We start from the raw sequence: 25,641 nt of genomic DNA, 5'->3' as shown, positions 1-25,641 counted from the left end.
GTCCCACTGTGGACTCAGTGGCAGTTCTAGATTTTCCTACTCTTCCTACATTATTACACACGACAAGCCCCCTCCTAGATTTTGAGCACAAGCCTGTGATTATTCAGTTCAAACTTGTGCCCCCTGGTTTTCTAGGCCCATCTCTCGTCTCTTTCCTTGGGCTTGTCAAGCCCTGAGTGCCTGAGGACTATGGGGCTCTGGAGATGCTCATGCTCCTGTTCCCACCCAGGCTGGATTCCTAGGACAGTGCGAGAGCAGGGACTTAAAACTCTAGGCCCTGGGCTAAATCTTTCTGGCACTTAAAAGTGACCTTGGGCAGGATGCTCAACCCATTTGTGAAGTGGGACTGATGGTGGCTCCTGCCTCGCTGGTCTGTATTGGAGATAAAACAAGACAATGGGCGGGAAGCACTGAGCACTAGGCCTGGGACCCAGAGCCACTCAACAAATGGCAGCTCTCATGTTTTGTCGTTCCAAGTTCAGCCAAGCTACTAGTGGTGTACTTTGTCTTGTGGCTTTGACCAGTGTGCTCCTGTGAGGTCCTGGAGGGTGGGGTTGGATTTCTTCATCCCAAGTCCCAGTTCCCAGCACTGTCGTGCCCCATCCTTGTGACTCTGGGTGCTCTGGCCCTGAACACACCTGGCAGAAGCCACCTGGCCTCTTTGATTGAACACTTATGTGTTCAGACACTGAGCTCATTGCTTCTCAGGCATTATCATGTTTAATTTTCATAACTACTTTGTGAAGGTGGACACTTTATTTTTGGTTAAGAACCTGAGTCTGGAAAAGTTAAAAGGCCTAACCAGAGTGACATAGCTTGTAAGTCACAGAGCCAAGGTTTGACAACTAAGCTTGTTGCTTTTAATCTGACCACAGGAGACCATGTAAGAGGAAACTGGCTAATGGAGGATTTGAGCCCAGAAAGGGGGCATGGGGTTCCCAGGGCACCAGCCAGTTAATTCTTAAATCTATGAGGTCTCTGCCTTCCCATCTGGCTCAGGGATCTCCCTTCCTCTCCCTGGTTAACACCATTGGAAGACCCAGTGTCTCTGGGGAGGGTCCTCAGAGCCGAGGAACAGGAGGAGTTTCTTCTGCTCCTGGGGGTGTAGCCTGCAGTGGGGCCAGCCAGCAATGCCAGACTCTTTGTTCCCTTCCCTGGCTGGTTCCTGTCACTGCCGACCCGGTCGGCTATCAGCAACTTGGCTTTCTCTCTCTCTGTCTGGGCAGCAGGCTGAGCTGCCAGCACCTGGCAGTCAGCTCAGGGTCGGGACTTTGAAATAGGATCTTCAGCCCTCGTGTTCTGTGGCTTCCCAGGCCCTGGCACATGTGAACAGGATCTGAAGTGTCTCTGCCCCACAGCTGAAGCAGGTCCATTCTTGACCAACCTGGCTCGGGCTGTGGGACGTCTGGGGCTGGGGGAAGTGTCCTCTGAGGATGGGCTTGATGGGGCCTGGCATGAGACCACCACCTCTGGGGCTGGCTCAGGGTGCTGCGGGTAGAATTGGCACATACTCCTTGTGTGTGGAGCAACCAGTGTAGGCTCCTCATTGCACTTTATAAGACCAGGGCCCCAAAGAACTGTTGTGGAAATGAGGAAAAGCAGAGTCTCTGGAGGAGATCAGTGCAAGGCACCCTTGCGGGCAGGCACGGTTTCACGCTGAGGAACAGGGCTCAGCTGGAACTGGGCCTCCCACTCGCTGCTCAGCTGTGTGCCCAGGTCTGCTCACCCAGGTGACCCCGATGGCACCAGTGCACAAGTCTGTCCCCTCTCCAGACGCATCACAGGCCTTTTGTTCACCCATGCTTTGCCCTGCTCCACTCATTCTCCACAAGGCAGTCACATAGATCTTTTCAAAATAGATTGGAACCTGTCATCCCTGTCACATACCCTTTGATGGAGTCTTTGGTGGCTTCCTGCTACCCTTTCTAGCCTCGAGGGTTCTGCTGTTCTGTCCCCAGCTGAATGTTCTGCCTCGTCTCCTCCTGTCTCTCTTGATTGAACCTCTCCTACCTCAGGCCTTTACTCTTCTTGGGGCTTGTCTTCCACCTCTCCCCTAGTTGATGACTCTTTCTTTAAATATTATCTCAGAAGTCCCTTTCTCTGGAAGACTTCCTGAACCAGCAGACTGTGCCCAGAAATCTACTTGTCTATAACTGCGAATCTCTTCTGTGTAGCATGACCCATGGTGAAGCAGGAACTGTAGGCCTAGGGAAGAGCTATTGAGTGTTATGCTGTCTGTAAACCCCCAGGGTGCTGGGCAGCCCCAGGACCTCACATTGCTGGCAGTGATTGCATAGGCATGGGTGCTGGATTCTGTAAGAGGTGACCTCAGGGGCATGGGGGTGTAAGGGACGTTGGGAATGCTGTGTGGGAGAATGTCTTTGCTCCCCCACCCCAGACAACTCCTCTGGCCTGGAGAAAAGATATAACCAGCCAAGGTCAGACAGTCTGGTAGCAGAGTCCATGCTCTCACTGCTGGACTTCCCTCCTGGTGATTTGGACTCTCTAGGCCTGTCTCTTTATGTATAAAATGGCCTGGTCTGACAACACCTCCACCGCTGGGTCACTAGGAGGATTAGCAGCATTCCAGCGTGCAAAGCACATGGACCCCCTGCCTGGTTTTGGTAAGCCAATCAGACTTGTTCACTAGTGTACTATTGTGGGCAGAGGAGAGGGCAGACCACCATGCCAGCAGCATGGCGAGCCCACCCGTGAATGTTGTAAATATTGTTGATGTTACAGTTTTCGGTGTGTATCTGAGTTCCATGTCCCTTGGAGTTCCAGATCTGACAGCTGTTCCCCTTCCCACCCTGCCCCGGCTGCAGGCCAACGAGAACAGCCTGCTGAGCGCACAGCTCAAGGGCTTCCCCCTGTTCCTGCACTCTAACCTGGGCCTGAAGGACTGCAGCATCAACCCCAAGTCCCCACTGCTCTACGTGACACGGCCCAGCGAGGTGGAGAAGGGCGTGCTGCCTGGCGAGGACTGGACCGTGTTCCAGTCCAACCACTCCACCTATGAGCCAGTGCTGCTGGCCAAGACACGCTCGTCCGAGTCCATCCCGCACCTGGGAGCTGATGCGGGCCTGCATGCTGCGCTGCACGCCACGGTGGTCCAGGACCTGGGCCTGCACGATGGCATCCAGCGAGTGCTGTTCGGCAACAACCTCAACTTCTGGCTGCACAAGTTGGTCTTTGTTGATGCTGTGGCCTTCCTCACGGGTAAGCGCCTCTCGCTGCCTCTGGACCGCTACATCCTGGTGGATATCGATGATATCTTCGTGGGCAAGGAGGGCACACGCATGAAGGTGGAGGACGTGAAGGTAAGGTGGGCCTCATGGACATCAACCCTTGTGTCCCCCATGTGACCGCCCTACCTGCACTTCCCCTGTGCTGTTAGTTATTCAAAGTTCACTTCCCCCACTAACTTGTGTTCAAAGGAAGTATTATTTAAAATTTATTTGAAGTATTAAACAGAGTGACTTTTTTTTGGTACTGGGGATTGAACCAGGGACACTCAACCGCTGAGCCTCATTTCCAGCCTTTATATTTTAATTTGAGACAGGGTCTCACTGAATTGCTTAGAGCCTTACTGAGTTGCTGAGGCTGACTTTGAACTCACAATCCTCCTACCTCAATCTCCTGAGCCCCTGGGATTATAGGCATGTGCCACCGAACCTGGCAAATGTAGACCTTTGCACCTGAGTGCAGAGTTGAAGCGTATGTGTGTGGAGGAAGACCAGTAGTCAAAACATGAAAGTGGGAAGCCGGGCTCCATGGCCCATGCCTGTAATCCCAGCAGCTCAGGAGGCTGAGGCAGGAGGATCGAGAGTTCAAAGCCAACCTCAGCAATGGCGAGGCACTAAGCAACTCAGTGAGACCCTGTTTCAAAATAAAATACAAATTAGGACTGGGGATGTGGCTCAGAGGTTGAGTGCCCCTGAGTGCAATCCCCGGTACCCCAAAACAAGCAAAAAAAAAACCATGAAAGTGGGAACTGCAGTGTCAGCCATCTGCCTTTTCATCTGGATAAGACTTTAAACTCCCGAAAATGTTTGTGTCAATATCAGAGTGCCCATAAAGTTCTTAAAAATTGGAGCTGGAATTACATATATGGCATGTTTTAGCTGAGGTCTGTATAGATAGTGAATCCTTGTGTTGCATTCAAAAAGTGTTTACCCAACAAAGCTGTATGTTAAAACACTGGCAAACCACAAAATTTTATACCCACAGGAGTTGTCACAGTAAAGGAGAAGCCTATAAATTAAGACCACTAAACAGTCGTGAAAATACAGTTTTCAGGTTACTTGCAAAGGAGGCAACATCCTAGCGTACATGGGAATCACAGTGGGTTGCTGGGAGTAGAGGGCACCATAACAATAAATCCAATGAAAACAAAACTGGGGATTAAATTCTGAGAGATGCGGCTGCCTGCTGACCGGTGTCCTCTCTCACAGGAGATTAGCGAGTGTTAGAAACATATTAGCACCAAACCAAGACTTCTCTTTGATGCTCCCAGGAGGCTTTAAAGGGACCTGTGAGAGGAGCACAGCTCTCTCTGAGCAGTCCTGCCTGGTGTGCTGTTTTCTGTCCACCTGAAGCTCTGCTAAGTGCCATGGGGTCTGCAAGGAGGATCCCCGTGAGGTCTGTGCCTTTTCTTGGTCAGGAGTGCACTCTCTGCTCTTCTTTATAACCCCAGAGAAGAACAGAGTGGATTGTGTTGGGGAGTGGTCATCCTGTGGGGATTCGAGACCAATTTGACTCAAGTCCCAATATGACCCGGACTGACTAGGTGATGCATGCCAGTCCCTTCCCACTGCTGAGCTTCAGCTGTGAAATGACCAGATGGAGTGATGATAGGCTGTTTCACAGCACTCACAGGGGCTTTCCAGGGGTGTCCGGCTAGCTGGGTGGGACCAGGGTCATGCTCAGATGGCCAAACTCCACCCTCTATGCCACCCGCGGATCTGGACAGGGCAGCATGCCTTTGATTGTACTTCCTCCTGAAATTTCAATTCCTGAAGAGCTGTCCTACTGAAGAAAGATTGAAGATGACCCCTGCCGAGTCTTTGATCTAAACATTTTCTTGTGAAGCCAGTGGACCAACCTCTAGCAGAGTAAATCGCCCTGTTTCCTACTTAGGATGCTCTTTCAGCGGCCCCACTTTGCTCTTTCCTGCTCAGACCAGGCCCTTGCTGCCTGTCAAGGGGAGCCCTCTTGTGACTGTGGTCCATGACAGGGCTCCAGAGTCAAGCCCATGAGGAGGTCACTGTGTCCCCCAGTGAGCCCTGGGTTGTGCACTTAGGTTTCTTATTCTCCCCATTTCTGAAGTGAGAAGCATGACAGCAGTTTGGAGCAATTTCTGTGGAAGGATACATATCAAGGTGCCCTCTCCTATACACTCAGCTCAGAGCAAATTGCAGAGTGCTTCTTCAGCCGGGTCTCTTTACTCTTAAACATCCTTGTCAATAGAAAAGGGCAGAGCAATTTCCTCTTTAATCCAAGCACAGGTGACCACTGTGTCCTTTTTTCATGGACCTGCATGTCACCTTATTAGCTTGTACAGTGTTGGCTCTGCTCCACAGTTGACAAAATACCAAGAGGAGCTGCTTACGCAGGACTTGGTGGGTGCTGCGCTCTGCTCAACCCTCTGTGCACTGCTTCATTTGGTCCTCCCAGCAGCCTGGCAAGGTGGATGTTGTTTTGAGACCTGTTTTGCAAAGTAGGGCACTGAGACTCAAAGAGTTGAAGTAGCTTGCCCATAGGAGACGGGCATGCACATCTAGCAGGCAGTACTCAGCCTTAGGGATGACAACACTGTCCTAAGAGAGCCAGGACTTTTAGTGTGCAACATGTCCTAAAAGCAGGGTCGGGGATGTTTCCTAGCAGCTGTGAACCCTGCAGTCCTGACCCTGGAGTGCAATAACACATCTGTTTCCCAAGGGCAAGCATCCCTTCACTGACCTGCAGAGAGCTGTGTGTGCCAGGCACAGGAACATCATGGTGCCGGGTACACAGCACATTCTGGACGGGTCTTGATCCTTTGATATTCCACCAAAAGGGAGAACTCCTTCGCATGTAGACTCTGAGGCTTGCAGTGGCAGTGACCACAGATGTCACAGTGGTCCCCGTTTTTCATTACTTAACCAAATATCAGGCAGTCTTACAAGCAGCATTGCACTTAATTCTCCCAAGAGAATTACTTCTCCCATGGGAGAGAGAGAGAGAGAGATCATCTCCATGATGCAGTTTAGGAAACTGAGACCTAGAGAAGTCACAAAGCTTTTTAAGGACACACAAAAAAGCCCGGCTGGAGCCCAGGTCTTTTTGTGCTAGAGGCCTGGTGAAGGCAGCGCAGGCCAGTCTCCTGTGCACAGCCCATGTCATCCTGCAGAGCCTGTGCTCACACGGGGCTCAAACATGGTGGAATGCTCTGCTGTTAGCCCCTTGACGCTCTTGGTTACTTTTGAATAATGGTCTCATGATTTCATTGTTTGAGCAGTGCTAGGGATCAAACACAGGGCTGGGTGTGCCAGGCAGGAGCCCTACCACAGAGCCACACCTGCAGTCCTGCATGTGTGCATTTTTACTGGACCCTACCAGTTTTGCAGCGGATCTTGCTGGGATGGAACACTTCTCAGGTCTCTGTGGAATGACCAGGGAGCTTCTGACTTCCTCTCTTGCCTTTCTTTCTCCTCTCCTATCCCAGGCCCTGTTTGATACACAGAATGAATTACGCACACACATCCCAAACTTCACCTTCAACCTGGGCTACTCAGGGAAATTCTTCCACACAGGTAGGTGAGCCTGCCCTGCCCCTTCTATTGACTTCTGGGACTGCCCACACCCACATCCTCAGAGTCTTGTGTAAGCAACTGGGCTTGCTCACACCAAGGGCAAAAGTCCCCCAGAGCCAGTAGGCCACAAGAGTAGAGTCCTCGGCAGGGGTCATTTGGGGATAACAACAATGACAATAGTTTCCATGCATCACTCCCTGGCCTTCAGGCTGTGCTGTCCTAGGTGGGGCATCTTCCCTCCCACCTCCCACTGCCCCATCCTTTTAAAATTATTTGTATTATTTTTGTGTAAGAAAAACTGGTTGAATTTTAAGAACATTACAGAAATATGTAGCATAGAAAATGAAGGTATGCTGTACTTGTACCTCCCCAGCAGGTCCAATGTTCTAAGTTTAGTTTAGAGTCAAAAGGGGGGCAGAATGTGCAACACAGCCCCCAAGTCAAATAGGAGTGATGCTGCTGGGTCTCTGCATTGGATGGGGGTGGCACTGGAGATTGAACCCAGGAACCCTTTCTCTCTAAGGTCCCCCTTTCTTTACAAATTTTGTTCTGAGGCAGGATCTTTCTAAGTTGTCCAGGCTGGCCTTGAGCTTGTGATCCTCCTGCCTCAACCTCCCAGTTGCTGGGATCATGACCATGCACCACTACACCCAGCTCTGTGTTTTTTATTTTCTTGATCTTTAGCCTGCCGGGGGTGGTAGTGGTAATACACCCAAGTCAGAGGGTCAACTGTGCTGTTTATACACAAAAGACCTTCTACAAATCACTAGAAGACAAATGACCCATTTGGGTCATCGGAACAGGGTAGAGCGGACATGTCAGAGGTAGCAGAAACCCTTGAGACAGTTGGTTCTACTTCCCAAGGGCCCAGGGTCTTGACCAAAGTCACTCCTGAGTTATGGACACACTGTAGATTGGAACACAGGGCTCTGGAACTCCATCTTCTCCTTCACTGTAACTCAGATACCTTCATGGCAGCGTCTGGGTGGGCCATGGCTATGCATGCCCATCCCCAGGCCTGGTCCAGCTTGAGGGCCTCATGGGCCTGAGGCCTGGACTGAGCCGACATGCTGGGACTGCAGGTACTGATGCTGAGGATGCTGGGGACGACCTGCTGCTGTCGTATGTGAAGGAGTTCTGGTGGTTCCCCCACATGTGGAGCCACATGCAGCCTCACCTTTTCCACAATCAGTCCGTGCTGGCGGAACAAATGGCCCTGAACAAGAAGTTCGCTGTCGTGAGTAAGATTCCCTACAGGGCAGAGCTGGGTGGGCTAGGGGCTGGGCCTGGGGTCCTGACTGCTGGTGTCATTACTGCTTTTGCAGACAATCTGACAGATTCTCACCAATATCCTCATGCTACACTGGGGCCCAGGGGCAAGGTGGGGGGAGCTGCCAGTATTGCCTCTGTCTCTGAGAAGCCTCAAGAGAAGAGCCCCACTTTGTAGACAAGAATCAGAGGCTCAGGGAGGTCATACCAGGATTTAAACTCAGACCTATGTGTTCCCTGGGCCCAAGCTGCTACCTCCCACGGGGGTGGGCGATACCCAGCCTGGGTTCACTGGCCAATCAGAGGCAAGAGAAGGCAGGAAATGTCTCCACCCTTGACCTTCGCTGAGGGGTGCATGAGGCCCCTGAACTAGACAAAGAGTTGGGAGACCTGGGCCATAGTCCCAGCTCTGCCTGTGACTCTGACTCAGAGATTCTGAGTGCTTCTCACTCCCTTGTAGGCCTCAGCTTCCCCATCTGCACCAGGGGGCTTGGACCAACTGCCCTGCCATTTTAGCCTCTGATTTTTCTCTTATGTTCTACAAGGGAGAATAAGGCCCAAAGGGGAAATGCCCCTGTGCTCAACCTGCCCTGGTCATCCTCTTTCCAGGAGCATGGCATTCCCACAGACATGGGGTACGCAGTGGCACCCCACCACTCGGGTGTGTATCCCGTGCACGTGCAGCTGTATGAGGCCTGGAAGCAGGTGTGGAACATCCGCGTGACCAGCACAGAGGAGTACCCCCACCTGAAGCCAGCCCGCTACCGCCGTGGCTTCATCCACAACGGCATCATGGCAAGTGTGGCAAGTGCGCTGTCCTGGGAAGCACGGCTAGGGCTTCAAACTGACCTCTGCTGCTACTTTGGCCTTTGAGGCTCTGTCCCTGGGAATGTGGGCTGCCAGTCTCCCAGTCTGGCTCCTCTCTTGAGCTTAGAGAATTAAGGAGTGAACATTTTTTTTTTTTTTTAGTTGTAGATGGCCACAATACCTTTATTTTATTTATTTATTTTTATGTGGTGTTGAGGTTTGAACCCAGTGCCTCACACATGCTAGGTGAGCACTCTACCACTGAGTCACAACCCCAGCCCCAAGGAGTGAGCATTCTTTAAAGGGGGTCCTAATGAGGATGAAGGACAGTCTTCTGTTCCATTTGTTGCTCATTAAGAACTTCTCTTGCGCTCCTATTGTGTCTGTCCTCTTTTTAGGCATTAGGGACACAGAAATGCATAAAACCCAGAAAGGTTCCTGTCCTTGTAGAACTGATGTTCTAGTGGTAGGAAACAGACAATATGCTTATGAATGTGTAAAGTGTATAACAGCCAGTTGGTGATAAGTGCCCTGGAGAGAATCAGCAGGGAAGGGAGATGGGGGAAGCAATTTTCAATAAAGGTTAGGAAGGACCTTCCTTGGATGAGCCATCCTGCTATATGTGGAAGAGTGTTCAAGGTAGAGAAAACAGCAGGTGCAAGGCCCCGAGGTTTCTTGTGCTGGGTGTGTTTGAGGACCAAGTAAGGAGTCTAGTATGGCTGGAGGGAGCAAGTCAGGGGCTGATGGTAGAGGATGTCGGGGTGGTAGCAGGATGCTTGGGAGCCAAGTAAGCCTAGTCATTAAGGCGCTTCAACTTTTAGTCAGAGATGGGAAGGTTTTGAAGAAGCACCACATCATTCATACTTTAAAAGGTTTTCATCATTCTTCTGTGGGGTGGAGAGTTTAGGGAACCAAAGCAGAGGCAGGCAGGCCAATTAGGGGTCACTGCCATCTTCCAGACCAGAGATGGTGGTGGCTTGGACCGGGGTCAAGATTAGAATGTGATCAACTATTGGACTTGTTAGAAGTTACTGCCAGTGAGATCTGCTGATGAGTTGGTTATAGGGTGAAGGAGAAAGAGGAGTTAAGGCTGACTCTGAGGCACTGAAAGGATGAGCTGTAATCAGTTGAGATGGGGCAGCGGTGGGAAGGCAAGGTTTGTTCATCTCACTGACCATCTGTTCATCCCTCCATCCACCTCATCAGTATCATCTGTTAACTCTGAGCATGAGGTTGTGATAGGCCAGGCCCATCCCCTGCTCCCTCAGAGCCTGGTTTCCTGAGGGGTGACACAGTAAACTGCTGAGCCAGTGCGTGACCATGAGTGTGACCAGATGGGACTCTGGTGCTGTGAGAAGGCTTGCCAAGCACCACCAAAGAGCTGCTCTGGAGGGTCAAGGACACTCACTGCAAATGGTCCAAGTTTTCAGAAATGCTCTCACTCTGATACTTTGGGTCCTACTTATTATTTTGTGCAGAGAATAGTAGTGGAGTCTAAAATGTCAAGGGCCTGTGGTTTACCTGGGGGGATATCACAGGCTGCTGGGTCTTTGGGACCAAGCACCTGCCAGGGTCGGAGGCTGCCTTTCTGTGGAGATACCCCCACCCATCTCCCAGGGCCATCCATGCCAGAACCACTAGAGCTCCTCTCCTCTCCTCCCAGGTCCTCCCACGGCAGACCTGTGGCCTCTTCACCCACACCATCTTCTACAACGAGTACCCCGGGGGCTCCAGTGAACTGGACAAGATCATCAATGGGGGCGAGCTCTTCCTCACCGTGCTCCTCAATCCTGTGAGTGCTCTGAGCCTGCAGCTTGGGGGAGGAGGGGCTGCTGGGTGGCCTGGCCTAAGCTGCAGTGGCCTTCCAGCTGGGGTAGACTAGAGAGGCTGCTGTGCAAACCTGGGGGTTGGGAGACCTGCTCCCCAGCCCTGGCACTGTCAGGGTTACTGTGTGACCTTGGCTAAAGGATTGGAGCTTTCTTTTTCTTTTCATTTGCTCTTTTCAAATTTTTTTTATTTTTAGATATACATGCTTTTTCTTTCATGATCATGCACTTTAATACTGGTATGTTAATTTTTTGTGCTTGTTCTCTTTCCAGTCTTTGTTCCTGTGTGTATGTGTGCACATGCACAGATCCACACTAACACACACACACACACACACACAACCTCTTCACTTCAGCTTTCTGGGCCTGTCTTTCTTATCTTTAAAATGGAAATAATCACCTGTACTTTATTAAATAAATGTCAAGTGGTCGTTTTCGTTCAGTTCTCTAGGCTGAGCGCTCTTTTCCATGCGCACCTCCTCTCCTGATTTACGAGACAGAACAAATAGCTCCCACCTCAGGTCACCCTCCCGCCTGAAGGCTGAAATGCGTGGGGATCATTCAGACCTGGGTTCATCCCTGCCTGTACCCAGCCCACACAGCGAGTTGGCGGCCTTACAAACTGAGGCAGGGCTGGAAAAGAGGGGGCGGCGAGGGTGACTCAGATGCTGACCTGGCCACTCCTTCCCTTTCTCCCTCCCTGGAGCAGATCAGCATCTTCATGACACACTTGTCCAACTATGGGAACGACCGGCTGGGCCTGTACACCTTCAAGCACCTGGTGCGCTTCCTGCACTCCTGGACCAACCTGCGGCTGCAAACACTGCCACCGGTGCAGCTGGCCCAGAAGTACTTCCAGATATTCTCTGAGGAAAAGGACCCACTCTGGCAGGTGGGAACAGGGAAGCCTCATGCCTTGCTGCAGGGGTGGAGTGCCCTCTACTCATAGGCTCACGCTGTAGGCATGGGCTCAAGACTCGACCTTCATACCCTCTCACTCTCTCCCCAGGGGAACCCAGGTACCTGTTTGCTCTCTAGTGTGGGCAGACTCATACCCGTGAACGTACATGTGCACAGGTCCCCACAGACCTGTACACATGTACACGCATACACAGCCTTGGAAAGAACAACTTTTAAAAACCCTGTGGAGCTGGGCTCATTGGCATGTACCTGAAATCATAGCCACTCGGGAGGCTGAGGCAGGAGGATCTGAGTTTGAGGCCAACCTGAGCAACCTAACAAGGCCCTAAGCAACTTTCTGAGACCTGCCTCAAAAAGGGCTGGGCATGTGGATCAGTGGTCAAGTGCCCCTGGATTAAATTCCCAGTACAAAAAAAGTCCAAGAAAGCCCCCAACAACACCCCCCTGAAATCCTGTGGGTGAACATAGGGTAGGGAAGTATAGGATACACCTGCCCTGCCTTGATTAGACTCTAGGGTAATCTCCTAGCCCCTGTAACTACAGCAGACTTCGAGTCACCGGGAAGGGAACTAGCTGGGAGGGTTTGGGGGAAACAGTTCTTGGGAAAGTCTGCAGCTGGGGGTTATTGAAAATAGGAAGCAGGTTCTGAGACCAGTGGCAGTCTCATAGTTCAGAATAGGGTCCCCGAACCTTGATTTGTAGCCGATTCCAGCCTGTGGTCTGCTTTTGTAAAGACAGCTTTCCTGGCACACAGCCACGCTCATTCTTGTGAGTGCTCTCTGTGGCTGCTTTCATGCCCTAACAGTGCAGTTGAGAAGTTGCAGCAGAAACTGGATAGTGCCCAAAGCCCACGATATTTACCAAACATTTACCAAAAGATTTACCAACTTCATAGGGAAAGTTTGCAGACCCCTGGTCCAGACACTGCTTGTCCAGTTCAATTCAACAAGTGCTCCTGAGTTCCCATTATGTGTCAAGCACACAGCTGGGCATTTCGCCAGGCTCTGTGGGGGATGTGAGATTAACCAGAAATGGTCCCTGCCTGTTGCAGCCCAAGTGTCTGGGGGTGAGTTGCGGCAAGGCCACATGTAGATACTCTGCCTGTCAGGCAGGGCTGGAAGAGCCACATGCTCATGGGAGTCTGTTCACTGGTTTTGGGCTTCCCTCACATCCCTCCCAATGTTGTTTTAGGACCCCTGTGAAGACAAACGCCACAAAGACATCTGGTCCAAGGAGAAGACATGTGACCGCTTCCCGAAGCTCCTCATCATTGGTCCCCAGAAAACAGGTAGGTCTCCCCACCCTTCACCCAACCTCTTCCAACACCTGCCATGTCAGTCACAGAATTCTGGGGACCACATTTCCTTGGTCCCACTCCCCAGTAGTCTACCCACTCCTTTCCCAGAAGTGAGAGTAAAGTTTGGGGGAATGAGAATTGCCCATCAGTGTGGAGATGGGAAGGGAGTGGAGGGTGAGCATGGTGACATTCTACTGTTTGTCCTGAACCACAGCCTCAGGGACCTCTCTCTGTGTCCAGCAGCCTGTCTGCAAGTTTAAGCAGTGCCTGGTAAAACTGGTTCAGTGCAAAGTGGGCTGTGGTTGGTTAGTCGTGTCCAACAGAGGTATTGGAGGGAGAAGTAGTGATGTGATTGCCAAGCATTTGCCGTCCACATGAGCCTGTAAAGCACAACTGGGTGTTCCCATTTTACAGCTCAGAGAGGTTGAGTGACTTCCCCTAACACAATTAGGAAATGGCAGTACCAGGTCCTGGCCTCTGTGAACCCAAAGCTTATATTATTATTTTTTTAAATTTTCTTTCAGTTGTAGGTGGACACATCCTTCATTTTATTTATTTATGTGGTGCTGAGTGAGGATTGAACCCAGTGCCTCACATGTGCCAGTCAAGTGCTCTACCACTGAGCCACAACCCCAGCCCCAAAGCTTATATTCTTAATCACCAAACTCCATAGGCTCTTCTTCTGGATGCTTCTGTAGCATATGAACCATGGAATCATGCCATAGCGAATGAATGAGGAATCTTTCTAGGGAGGAGGGAGAAGCAGATCAGAAGAGGAGGCATCAGAGCCAGAACTCATGGCTCTTCAAGAGTTCCACATTAATGCAGGGAGGGTCTAAGCACCCTGCTCCATGGACTTCTCCTAAGTGCCAGCAGACAGGCTCACAGCTGAAGAGATCAGCAGGAAGCATCTAGTAGGGATTCTAAGGAGACAGCAGTTGATGGGATACGGCTGTCAGAGTGCTGTCATAAGGAGTCTCAGAGGTCAAGTTCTTGTTTAGGAATGAAGAATACCGTAATGGATCAGTGATGTCTATAGAGGGTGTAGGCGTTGGGACAGGCCCTGCATGTGGACAGGCCCTGTATTTGCCATCTTGGATGTAGTGCAGTTCCTTGTACTGATGGGGAAATTAACACCCAAACTTTCCCAGGTCCTCCTAGTGAATAAGGGAGAGGGAGGCCCAGAACCCAGGCTCCATCTTTGAGTTGTGGGTTAGGCTGTGGTTTCAGCTGCCTCCCATCCCTACAGGCACCACAGCCCTCTACTTGTTCCTGGGCATGCACCCGGACCTAAGCAGCAACTACCCTAGTTCAGAGACCTTCGAGGAGATCCAGTTTTTTAATGGCCACAACTATCACAGAGGCATTGACTGGTAAGTGAGCCTTTCGGTCCACAGCAGGATAGGAAGACCATCCCAGAGGTGGTGGGGAGGTCGCTGTGGTCACAGCAAGAAGCAGCTGCTGCTTGTTCACACGCAGCTAAAGTTCCTATAAACAGGGACAAGGCACCATGACCCTTGAATCATGGTGGGAGTGTTGTTACAGGCAGGACACTCCATAAAGAAGCCCTTTGGCCCTTCGCATTATCGCCTGGGACAGAGACTGCTGAAGGCAGAGTCGAGCCCCTCCCTGGCTTGCACAAAACATCTGAGTCCTAGAGGAGGGGAGGAACTCACACAAGGTCCCAGTGTCTGTTGGTGACCAAGCAGGGGCTAAAATCCAGGTGCTCCGACTGACAGCTGGTCCTGCCCACTGTGTGTGGCCAACTGTGGGGAGAAGGTGTTGCTGTGGGCCTTTGGAAGCACTGGCTGGCCTCCAGGAGTTACCTGGGGGCTGGTTAAAGTGGAGGCTGCCCACCAGAACCTTCCACAGAGGTGACCTTAAGTGTGGACTTGGGGACGGCTTGGAGCGGTTCTATTCTTCAGTTTTTCAGTTTGCATCTTTCCCCGCTGTTGCCATGTGTACCTTGTATGTACACTGGTGACCATGGTGTAATATTGTTATACTGACACACTGACTGGATGGAGAGATTATGTGCCTTCTATGTATTTGCTTTTTGGTATTTCTCTGTGTTTTTCTCTCTTTTATCTACCTATCATCTCTCTATCCATCTGTGTGTCTACCTATGCATCCATCCATCCATCCATCCCTCTGTATCTCTAACATGTCTAGTCTCTTACCTAAAACCACATGTGACCAGATGTATTATTGGAAGTCAGTGCTTTTTTTTGTTTGTTTTGCTATTGTTGTTTTTAAATAAAGGCAATATGGTATCAGTCATATATGTAGCAGCATCTTCAGCAGGGCTGGGGGCAGTACCCACCAGCAGTACATTAGCATGTCTGTAGCAAGTGTGACTGTTTATTACCAGGTAAAGTAGAAAAGTCAGGTTGGCTGCTATATGGCTTTGCTATAAGCTTAGGAAGCAAAACTTGTTTTCTAAGCTTTCTCAAAGTAAGTTTCATAAACAAAAGATTTAGAAAAGTGAGAGAGGGAGATTCCTTAACCCCTTTCCCAAGTTTTTGATCCTGTAGGTAGATCATAGGTGGGGCACAGGAACCTAAGACGCTCTGGGCAATCTGTAAAGGGGTTCTTGGGCCCACTCTTTAAAAACCTCATTTTGTGGGATGGAGAACCTATTCCCTTAATTAGGGGATACTTTACTTCCCATGAATCCCCAGTTGCACCCTGATTTTACATTAGTAGGTTTTCTTGGGAGAGTCTGGACAGTTTATTTAGTTTTCAGAGGGGTCCTCGATGAAGTGGTGGTCATCACTGTGGGCAGGATATGAAACATTCTGAAAAGTTGAGTTCACCTGTGTGAAGGGTGGAGGGTGACAGGTGACCCTCCCCTTTGTCTCCAGGTCCATAGTGACAGAATGGACATCATCCCAGGTCAGCAAAGACAGCTTCAGAGGCAGCCCTCCTGGCTGGTCCTGCATAGGCTAAAGGGGAGCCACTCTGAGCCCTAGTTTGCCTCCTACAGGCAGAGTTGGGGTCTGGTGTACCTAGAGGCAGAGTCCTTTTGTGGGAGCCTCCATTGGGCAGGGTATGAGTTTAGGATGGAAGGACACAACCTCCACCCCATGCCTGCCACCCACATCACACCCATGAATGCTCGCATCCTCCTGACTCCACAGCTCCACTGAAAAGGCACAATGTGGACCAGGGAGACTGCAGGGGGCCGTTCTCTCTAGAATCAGAGCGAAAGTGTGTCCTGCTTGCTTTCTGAGGATGCTCTGCCCCCTGGGACACTCCCCCTCTCGCACTGCTTTCCTCGGGGCCCCTTTCTCATGAGCCTTGCCTGTGAGCACCCCTCTCTGGGCTTCCTGCAGGTACATGGAATTCTTCCCTATCCCTTCTAACACCACCTCCGACTTCTACTTTGAGAAAAGCGCCAATTACTTTGATTCAGAAGTGGCGCCCCGGCGTGCAGCTGCCCTGTTGCCTAAGGCCAAGATCCTCACCATCCTCATCAACCCAGCGGACCGGGCCTATTCCTGGTACCAGGTGAGCAGTGTGGTGGAGGCCCTGGAGGCTGAGGGGCTGTCTGCCAGCCCTGAGAAATGTGGATGTGGCGATGGGTGAGAATGGAACCTGTCTTCATGGCGTTTCTAGTCTGGTGGAAGTGACAGGCAGAAGTTGGTGCTGAAAGGCAGCCCCAGCTAACTGTCTACCCTAAGCTTCAGAGGGTCCTGCTTGTGACTCTGACATGGACACAACCTGGAGGCTGATTAGACCTTGATGCTGCTAGATCTGTGAACAGTGGGGGGCCACACTGAGTGCATCTTATCTGCTGGACACCAGTGGGATAGGAAAGGGAACTCAGAGGATAAGACATAGGATCTGCCTTTTTCTGGGGGGAGAATACTGGAGATTGAACCCAGGGCTTCTTGAATGCTCAGCACATACTCTGCCACTGAGATATACCCCCAACCTTTTAAAAATTTTTATTTTGACACAGAGTCTGGCTCAACTTAGGTTGCTGAGGCTGGCCTCGAATTTGTGATCTTCCTGCCTCAGCCTCCCAAGTAGCTGGGATTATGGGTGTGTACCACTGTGTCTAGCTCAGGACCTGGCATTCCTAGTGGGGCTATGGATGCCTGATCAGGGAAGGTAGTTACCTGGACTGCAGTACATGCTCAAGAGGGATAAGTCCTCTACTGGAGGCACGTTAAATCAGGTCATTTCTATGACCTGATTTGATTCCTGCTACGTGTAGTCCACCGGGCTTACAGGAATGCTTCTAGGCCTGTCGTGGGGCTGGGACAGGTCCCTCCTCTGCTTCCCAGTCTTCCTTGGATTATGCCATGCTGCCAAGTGCTTTGCTTCAGAAGTAGCCCTGGTGACCAAGGCCAGGATCCTGACCACCCTCATCAAGCCCTCAGACCAGGTTTATTTGTGGAGTCAGGGGATCCCTGGGCCTTAGCACATGATTATGGGGGAGGTGTCCATTATTGTAGCCAGGAAGCTCTCTTGGGGTGGCTCTCCTCCACCCTTCAGGTCTCTTCACTTGGTTGCTTCCGTGCTGCTTCCTTGGGTTGTGCTTTGTCTTTGTAGTGCTCTCAGGTGCCAAGTCCTTCCTGTTCCAGGTCCCTCAGACCTCTCGCCTCTCTGCTTTTTGTCCCCAGGACTTCGGTTCATGCCCTGATATCTGCCTTTCCTGTGGCCTTAGTCTTTAGGGGAAAGTCCCACAAACACTGTTGACCACATCCCCATCCTGCTGCACAGTGTGCTCCTCCTCCTGGCAAGGAGCAGGGAACTGGCTGGCTGCTTTCATGGGAGACATTGGGGCATCCGGGGAGAGGTCAGTCCCCTGTTCTGCACCAGTTACAGTGCTTGATTTCTGCCACCTCACTGAAGAGTCACAGTAGTTTCTAGAAGGCAGAGGAAGGCTGTGTGTGTGTGTGTGTGTGTGTGTGTGTGTGTGTTCCCTTCACAAGGAAGAGCAAACCAAGACTCAGCAAGTTTCATGTGATGGCATTTTGAATCCAGGTGTTGTAGATCTAAGACCTGTTCTCCTGTCCGTGATGAAGGCAGTAAGGGCGACTAGTTTATACCAGGAGGATCCAAGAAGGAGCCAGAGGAGAGGAAGGCAGGTGTCTTCTAGGAAGGGAGGTCTGGTGAGCATTCCTGCCTTGGGCTGCATGTGGTGCTCCTCAGAGGCGTCGGTCCCCAAGCTCTGGGCTCTGAGAGTTCTGCAGATGCCGATGGCCCACTGGGTTATTTTAAGTGGTTCATATCTGACATTTTCTTTTTCAGTTTACTCAGTCCTTCTGGTCTCCATAAAAGAGAGTGCTCCATTTGGCACTCACATCCTTTCTACACAGCCACACTATGTTTATGACAAGGAAGCTCATGACATGGGCTTCAGGGGCCTCAGCAGACATCTATGTCCGGCTCAAGTTTTTAGGAGCTTTGCTTTATTTTTATTGTATTTATCAATGGTTGCCTTCTATACATGATTGTTGATTCTAGTTTTCCATTTTTGGAAGTTATATTGAGTTTTCTTGAAATAAATATATGTGAAAAAGAAAGGTGAGTCGATGTAAAGGAAATGGTGTGCCCATGGCCCATGTTGGTGTGTGGGCACAGCGGGACTCAGGGACCACATGGGAATAATCAACACCGGAAACCTGATCTTGTTCAAAGATGGTGAAACTGGGGCTCTGGGGCCAGTACTTCCCAGGGGCCAAACAGCAAGGAGAGACAGAGTCAGGACTTGGGCACAGGCCTCCTGCCTCCAGCTGGGACCTTCTAGCACCGTATCCCCTTTGCTGTCCCAGAGTCCTCCTACTCTGTTCTCCCTGTGATGTGCTCACCTTCTCCCCTTGCCTGTAGCACCAGCGAGCCCATGATGACCCAGTGGCCCTGAAGTACACCTTCCATGAGGTGATCACGGCTGGCCCTGCTGCGTCTGCCAAGCTGCGTGCCCTCCAGAGCCGCTGCCTGGTCCCCGGCTGGTACGCCACGCACATAGAGCGCTGGCTGAGCGCCTTTCACGCCAACCAGGTAACTCCCTGCCCCCACCCGTGGGAGGGCGAGCTCTGCCCTGAGTGGCAGCTGGGAGGAGGAGGCTGGGTGTGCTAGGGGAGGGAGAGCCTGGCTGGAGAGGCACACAGGGCCAAATCCCATGAGGCTTGTTAGAGAAACCCTTGGAGTCTGGAGCAGGAATATGGGGTGTGTGCTGGAAGCTGGTTGAGAGGCTGGAAGAGGAATGTTACAGAGATACAAAAAGTAGGCTGTGGGGTTTGTGTGTGTGTGTGTGTGTGTGTGTGTGTGTGTGTGTGAGAGAGACACTGGGGATTGAACCCAGGGTGCTGTACCACTGAACTACATCCCTAGCCCCCAAATCCTTACCCTTTTTTTTTTATACTGGGGTTTGAACCCAGAGGTGCCTAACCACTAAGCCACATCCCCAGCCCTTTTTATGTTTTATTTTGAGACAGGGTCTCATTAAGCAGCTTAGGGTCTTACTAAATTGCTGAGGCTGGCTTTGAACTCAACAGTCCTCCTTCCTCAGCCTCCCCGAGTCACTAGGATGACAGGCGTGTGCCATCAAATGCAACATCCCCAGCCCTTTTTATTTTTTGAGACAGGGTCTTACTAGGTTGTCGAGACTGGCCTTGAACTTGCAATCTCCTGCCTTAACCTCCCTAGTAGCAGCATTACTGGCATGCACCACTGCACTCAGCTTAAGCAAGGTTTTTTTGATCATTTAAGTTCTGTGAGAGATTGACATGGGCCAAGGAAAGTGGCAGAGAGCAGGTAGTTAGACCACAGAGGACTGAGTCTCCAGGACACCTGCCACTGAGAGCTGGAGGCAGACGCAGACTAAAGAGCACAGGCCCCATACCTGCAGACAGTTCCCCCCTGCTGTGGTGACTTCTGATCCTGTTTGCCCTGTTTGGTGAAAGCAAGTCCAGATCACCTTTTTCCCTTTCCTTCTTTCCAGATTCTGGTCTTGGATGGTAAACTGCTGCGAACAGAACCTGCCAAAGTGATGGACACAGTGCAGAAATTCCTTGGGGTGACTAATACCATTGACTACCACAAAACTTTGGCGTGAGTACTGCATTGAGCATTCGACAGGGTGATTTTCCTGGTTTTTGTTTTTTTGGGTTTTTTTTTGTTTTTTTTTGGGGGGGGCGGGGCACATGGGCCAAAATAGACAAAGGCTTGAATGGTTTTTGGGGAGACCCAGGTTAATTAGCGTCGGCAAGTATAAGAAAATATGCAGCACTACTCTGACTGCCCTGATGGCTGTTCAGCAAAAGGGCTAATATCAATATGGCACAAGTCATATTAATAAAAGTACTAACTTAAGGAAAAGGGAGGTGATGAATCTGTTCTGCTCCAGTCAGCCCACCCTGGAGTGTCCTCTTTAGTTCAGTTCTGTCTGGGCTGAAAATTTTTAGGGTGTTTATCTAAGTAACAGACCAGCAGTGAGCAGCCCCAATTTCCACAGGGGTTTCCTAACATTAGACTTTAACTTATAGTATGATTTCAGGAAAAGCTAAAACTATTGTTATTGGTGGCCAATAATCCCATTCACCCAGAATCCAGGGCAAGTGCACTGCACATGCCTTCCCAAGGTGAGGAAGTGCCAGCCCGTGCTGCCAGGCAGGGGCTGGGGAGAGGCTGCCTCCAGTGCACAGAGGAGAGATGCACGTGGCTGAAAGAGCAGCCCCAGGAGAAGGGGAAATAAAGCCCCCTCCCTGGCTGCTTTCTTGGGAAAGCTTGCAGCAAGAATATTCTCTCCTCCCTGGGCTGAAGGTGGAGAAGGGAAGTCCATTCTTCACCTCAGGGCAGAAAGCAGCAGCAGCTGCAGGGGTGGTCAGGACCCCAGATCCATCATTAGCTCTGACCCGCCTGTAAGCTGGGGGTAAGGGAAATGGCTCATCCCTCCTGAGGGTCCCTGAATTGGATGAGAGCACAAGCGTGGCACCCATGGCTCAGAGCTCATTGGTGCTAACTGCTAATGTCACTGTCATTGTCATCACCATCTTCTATGCCTACCCTCACCCCCTTTCAGAATTCCTACCACACCCCCTGCCACATGAGCATTCTGCTGGCCTGATGCCCTCAGGCCAAGACCTTCCTAATGGCTCCTGAGCTTCAGAGCTCATCTCCCAGAACATGCCATCGAAGGCACCCTGACGTCATGCACAAGAGACAGTCTTGCTCCCTCATTTCTGAAAGTTACTCCAAAATTTGAAACTCTCCAGTACAAACGCCTTAGCATTTCTTGATTAAGATGCCAATTATTTAAAAGCAAAATTCTTTTTTGTGGGGGACAGGTACTGGGATTGAACTCAGGAGCACTCAACCACTGAGCCACATCCCCAGCCCCGTTTTGTATTTTATTTAGAGACAGGGTCTCACTGACTTGCTTAGCACCTTGCTAAGTTGCTGAGGTTTGCCTCAGCCTCCAGAGCCATTGGGATTACAGGTGTGCGTCACCACACCTAGCTAAAAAAGCAAATTTCTTTTAACTAACCTTTTCCCTACCCTATTGTCACTTGAAGTTGGGAGGGGTAAAGAAGACTGCTTGAGTTAAAAAAAAAAAAAAGAATGCTCAGAAAACTGTTGCTGGATGCTGAGGATGGGAACAGGTCCACATTTTGGATTGCTGGAGAAACTGGGGCTGCTCAGCCTAGACAGGAGAAGACCCAGGGCGTGAGAGCTGCCCTCTGCTGGGGAGAAAGGCGGGTGTGTTTAGTGTAGCAAAACTTGGGCCCCGAGATGACAAACATCTGCCCCACAATGGATGTGGTGCAAGTGTGTGCATGGGAGGGTGGACTCCCTCAGCTCCTGGGTGCTGCTGTTCCCAGACCTATGCACATGGCCCTGGGGTGGGGAAGGGGTAGCTGGGCCAGCTCCATCCATCTTTCCTCTCCTCTACAGGTTTGATCCAAAGAAGGGATTTTGGTGCCAGCTGCTTGAAGGAGGAAAAACCAAGTGTCTGGGCAAAAGCAAAGGCCGGAAGTACCCAGAGATGGACTTGGACGTAAGTGGCAGACACCCTACCTGTGGCAGCTGGACAGGTTGAGAACTGTTCCCACATGGGACAAGCCTCTGTCCTCTTTACCCTCCATTGGCGCATCCCCAGTTCATTTTATTTTTTGAGATAGGGTTTTACTAAGTTGCTGAAGGTCTCTCAAAGTTGCTGAGGCTGGCCTTGAGCTTGTGATCCTCCTGCTACAGCCTCCCGAGTTGCTGGTATTATAGGCATGCACGACTGTGCCCAGCACTTGGGCAGTATACTTAAGGCGGAGGAAGTACAGGCTGGCCCATGGCAGATCAGAATTGATTTAGTCAAGCAAGTTTTCAGTACTGTGCCCTTCTGCTAAGGGCTGTGCTGTGGGGTTTTGAGGTTGGACAAGATAGGCTCTCACCTTCAAGGACTGCTAGTCCATGGGGAGATGAGTGACACATAGGGCAGGGAGGGCTTCATGCAGGAAAGGGTGCATCCTGTACTATGGGTGTTTAGGACAGGGGTGGCACTAGAAGCCGGGGTAGGGAGGGAAAGAAGGCTTCCAGGGGAGGGGCAGGGGTCTTTGGAGTTGGGTTTCATGCCACAAGATTTGGAGACTTGGAACAGAAGGATAGTCCTCTTATAGGAGAGGACTGGACAAGATGGGGGCGTGCAGACTTCTCATGGTATCTCCCTTTCCCATTAGCCTCTGGCTTTCACGAATGCTCTCTTCTCCCTCTTGCAAGAATTCTGACCTTGTGAGTGAAATTTGCTGCTCCTATAAAAGGACATTCTGGGGAGACTTCTGTAAGAGGACAGGGAATATATCAGATGTCTGGTGTGGGGCCCAGCAGGACAACCGTGCTGGGGGCCCACGCTTGCCTCGGCCCACGCTTGCCTCGGCTTGTCGCCCCATCTTGGCTCTCCTTCCTGTTGCAGTCCCGATCCTTCCTAAAGGACTACTACCGGGACCACAATGTTGAGCTTTCCAAGCTGCTGTACAAGATGGGCCAGACACTGCCCACCTGGCTGCGGGAGGACCTCCAGAACACCAGGTAGCTGCGGCCACCACAGCCAGACTGAACGTTGGTGATGGCAGGGATGTCCTGCCGTGGCTGAGCCAGACTGACCTGCAGAGAGGGGAGCCGGGCCCGGGCTGGTGAAGTGTCTGCGAGCAATACTCTGCTGAGGCCCACGTGGGGCCAGGAGAAGCCCAGGCAGGCCCACGAGCACCTCGGAGCATCCACTGCTGGGTCTGTGGCCTATAGGACCTCTCTCCACCAGAGGTCCATTCCGTGCACAGCCTGTGCTGGGAGGCTGCTTCCTGTGGGTGGAAGGCCACTTCCTGGTAGGAGGGAGTCCATGAGACTCTCTTTTCTGGCCCTCACTGTGCTCTACCAACCATCCCCTCTCCTTGCTCCCACCACCCCTGTTGCAACAGGGCGTCTCCTCAGTATTAGCTGCCATATCTTCCCTGTTCTCCAGACAGGAAAAGAGAAGATCCCAGCTGGGCCTTTCGCCAAACCCAGGGGAGACTGAACATTGCTCTGGGTGTTTCGAGCCTTGCCTTTCACGGGGGTCAGCTGGGTACCCAGAGGCAGTCTCTAGGCTGGATGTGAGGGCAGCCACCTTGGGAGAACGCTGATCCTCCACATTCGGGTCAGTACCTTCACATCTCACCTTCCCTTTTTGGGGAACGAATTTCTGGTTCCTCCAGTATCCACCCAGTCCTCAAGGCCTCCTGCAGGGCCCTGGGGCACTGCCATGTGGGCCCAGAGACTCAGCCTCCCCCCCGCCCCCTGGCTGCACCCTGGGGTATGACAAGCGTGGTTTCCTGTGGTAAAAGACAGAGGCGGTTCAGGAATCTGCAGTATACACGTTCCCATGTACATACCTTGTCCCCAGCAACTGCCTTGGCCCTGGCAGACATGGCAGAGCTGGCAAGACTGCCACCCACTGCTTTGCCCCAGAGACCTATGGCCGAGGGTTCCCAGAGACCCCTTAACCTCTCAAATACTAAGAAGCTAAAGTATTTTAATATTTGGGTTTTGTTTTCTTGGTGCCAGAGTTTATACCCTGGGTGCTGGGGTTGCACTGTGTTTTTTATATATATATATATATATATATATATATATATATATATATATATATATATAAAATGTGTATATATATATATATTATATTTTTTTTGGTTGGGTTTGTTTTTAATTCAGTTGTACACAATGGTGGTAAGCCCCAGCCTCAAAGGGTGTCATATCTTAGTGCTAGAGAATAAGATGGAAGGGAGGGAGTGTGTGTCTTCACTTGTCTGGGGACTCAAGGAGACTGTTGGGAGGTGCCATTGGAGAGATCTCTCTTCCCTTTCTCAAGTGCCACACTGTCCTGGGCCTATTCTAGGGGGACAGAGGTGGTGACATGGACAGGGAAGACTAACTCTCTCTAGGATATCTGGCTTCATGAAGCCCAGGAGTTTTGGGGGTGGGATTGTGGCCAAAGGAAGCAGCCGGGGCTAGGGTGGGAGAGCTGGGACCCAAAACTGGCCTGTCCCTCTCCCCTCACATGGTGCTAGGTTGGGAGCTGCCCCGGGAGCGGGGATGCCCACTGGGACCCACAGAACGTCTCCAGGCCCCCTGCAGACCTGGGGTCTCCGGGCTGTTTTCTGCTTGGGTTCTGCTCCTGCCCCCTTCTTTTAACAATGTGAAGTGACTGAGGCTGGGGTGCCTCTCCCTGGCCCCCTCAACTGCCAATTCAGCTTCCACCTGACACCTAGGAAGTTCTTTCTGGAGAGCCTGGTCTTATTCAGAAGACTGGCATCTTGAGGTTGGAAGGCTCCTTCGACAGGTATAAAGTGGGTCCAGGAAGCAGGTGGCCAGCTTGGCCAATGTCACAGGGCTGGTTGGAAGCAGGGCCAAGAATTGAACTCAGGGACCCGAATCTGAGTCCAGTGCTCTTCTTCCAGTGCCACACTGCCTCTGAGCCCACCCTTGGGACCCTCCTCTGTGCCAGGTTCCTTCCCTTCCCTCAGTCACAACCGTGGTCATTCCAGGATATGGGGACAAACCACTCCTTTCCAGCCAGGTGCCTTTGAGCCTTCTCATCTCCAGATCCGCATTCACTTCCCTGCCTTGTTCTCCCATCTCGGGAGCTCTTTCCCCATCCTGTGGCGCCATCAGTCTTCATTCTGAGTTGATTCCCTCTTCTCGAGTTTTTCACTGGAGTGGAGAAGGAGGTAGACACTCAGCAGGACCAGCTGTGTTGTGGTTTCAGTGTGTACAGAGCAGAATTTCCACCATGTTTCTCACTGGGGCCCGTGAGCCCCAGAACCTTGGCCCCTGTCAGCCCCGCAGGGCTGAGGAGCACAGGGTGGCTTGTCTACTCCTGTATTCTTGTGCTTCTGGGGACAAGCTGGAACTGGACCCTCAGTGAGGCATCAGCTTCCACCAGTGCCAGCCTTTGAGCCTCACTTCCCAGCTGTTCATGGGGGATTCAGGCCGTGATCCGGGATGCCCCCATGTTGTGCAGTCCACCCTCTGGGCTGGAGGCCTGCTCTCAGCTGAAGTTCAGCAAGCTGAGTTGGGCTGTCCTGGAGCAGCCCTCATGGGGTGGGAGGTTCTGCTTCTCTCTGCTTCTGGCCTCAGGTAGGAGCAGGCAGTTTAAGATCCTGTGAGAGAAGAGGAGATGTTCTGGAGTATGGCTTAGGCCCTTCTGGAAGCCTGGGAACTGGACCCGGCCCTGTTGTAAGTTTCTGTG

At 51.5% G+C, this 25,641-nt stretch overlaps 1 protein-coding gene across 7 annotated transcripts in view; it reads left to right on the top strand.

The window, feature by feature from the left end:
• Positions 1–23,929, top strand: part of NDST1 (N-deacetylase and N-sulfotransferase 1) — a 56,011-nt gene extending 32,082 nt beyond the window's left edge. For all 7 annotated transcript variants that reach the window (XM_079145978.1, XM_079145976.1, XM_079145979.1 and 4 more), the window contains 13 exons: positions 2,826–3,320; positions 6,707–6,794; positions 7,877–8,031; positions 8,673–8,858; positions 10,534–10,662; positions 11,406–11,588; positions 12,809–12,905; positions 14,164–14,287; positions 16,250–16,424; positions 18,756–18,926; positions 19,870–19,979; positions 21,822–21,924; positions 22,831–23,929. In XM_079145978.1, the coding sequence (XP_079002104.1) occupies positions 2,826–3,320; positions 6,707–6,794; positions 7,877–8,031; positions 8,673–8,858; positions 10,534–10,662; positions 11,406–11,588; positions 12,809–12,905; positions 14,164–14,287; positions 16,250–16,424; positions 18,756–18,926; positions 19,870–19,979; positions 21,822–21,924; positions 22,831–22,950 (2,136 nt within the window). In that variant the 3' untranslated portion in view covers positions 22,951–23,929. The remainder of the gene's footprint in view (positions 1–2,825; positions 3,321–6,706; positions 6,795–7,876; positions 8,032–8,672; positions 8,859–10,533; positions 10,663–11,405; positions 11,589–12,808; positions 12,906–14,163; positions 14,288–16,249; positions 16,425–18,755; positions 18,927–19,869; positions 19,980–21,821; positions 21,925–22,830) is intronic.
• The last annotated feature ends 1,712 nt before the right edge of the window (positions 23,930–25,641 follow it).

Source organism: Sciurus vulgaris (genome assembly GCF_902686455.1).
Source record: "Sciurus vulgaris genome assembly, chromosome: 6".
NCBI lineage: Eukaryota > Metazoa > Chordata > Mammalia > Rodentia > Sciuridae > Sciurus > Sciurus vulgaris.
The sequence above is the reverse complement of the archived record's forward strand: the minus strand, read 5'-3'. Positions and strand labels throughout refer to the sequence as shown.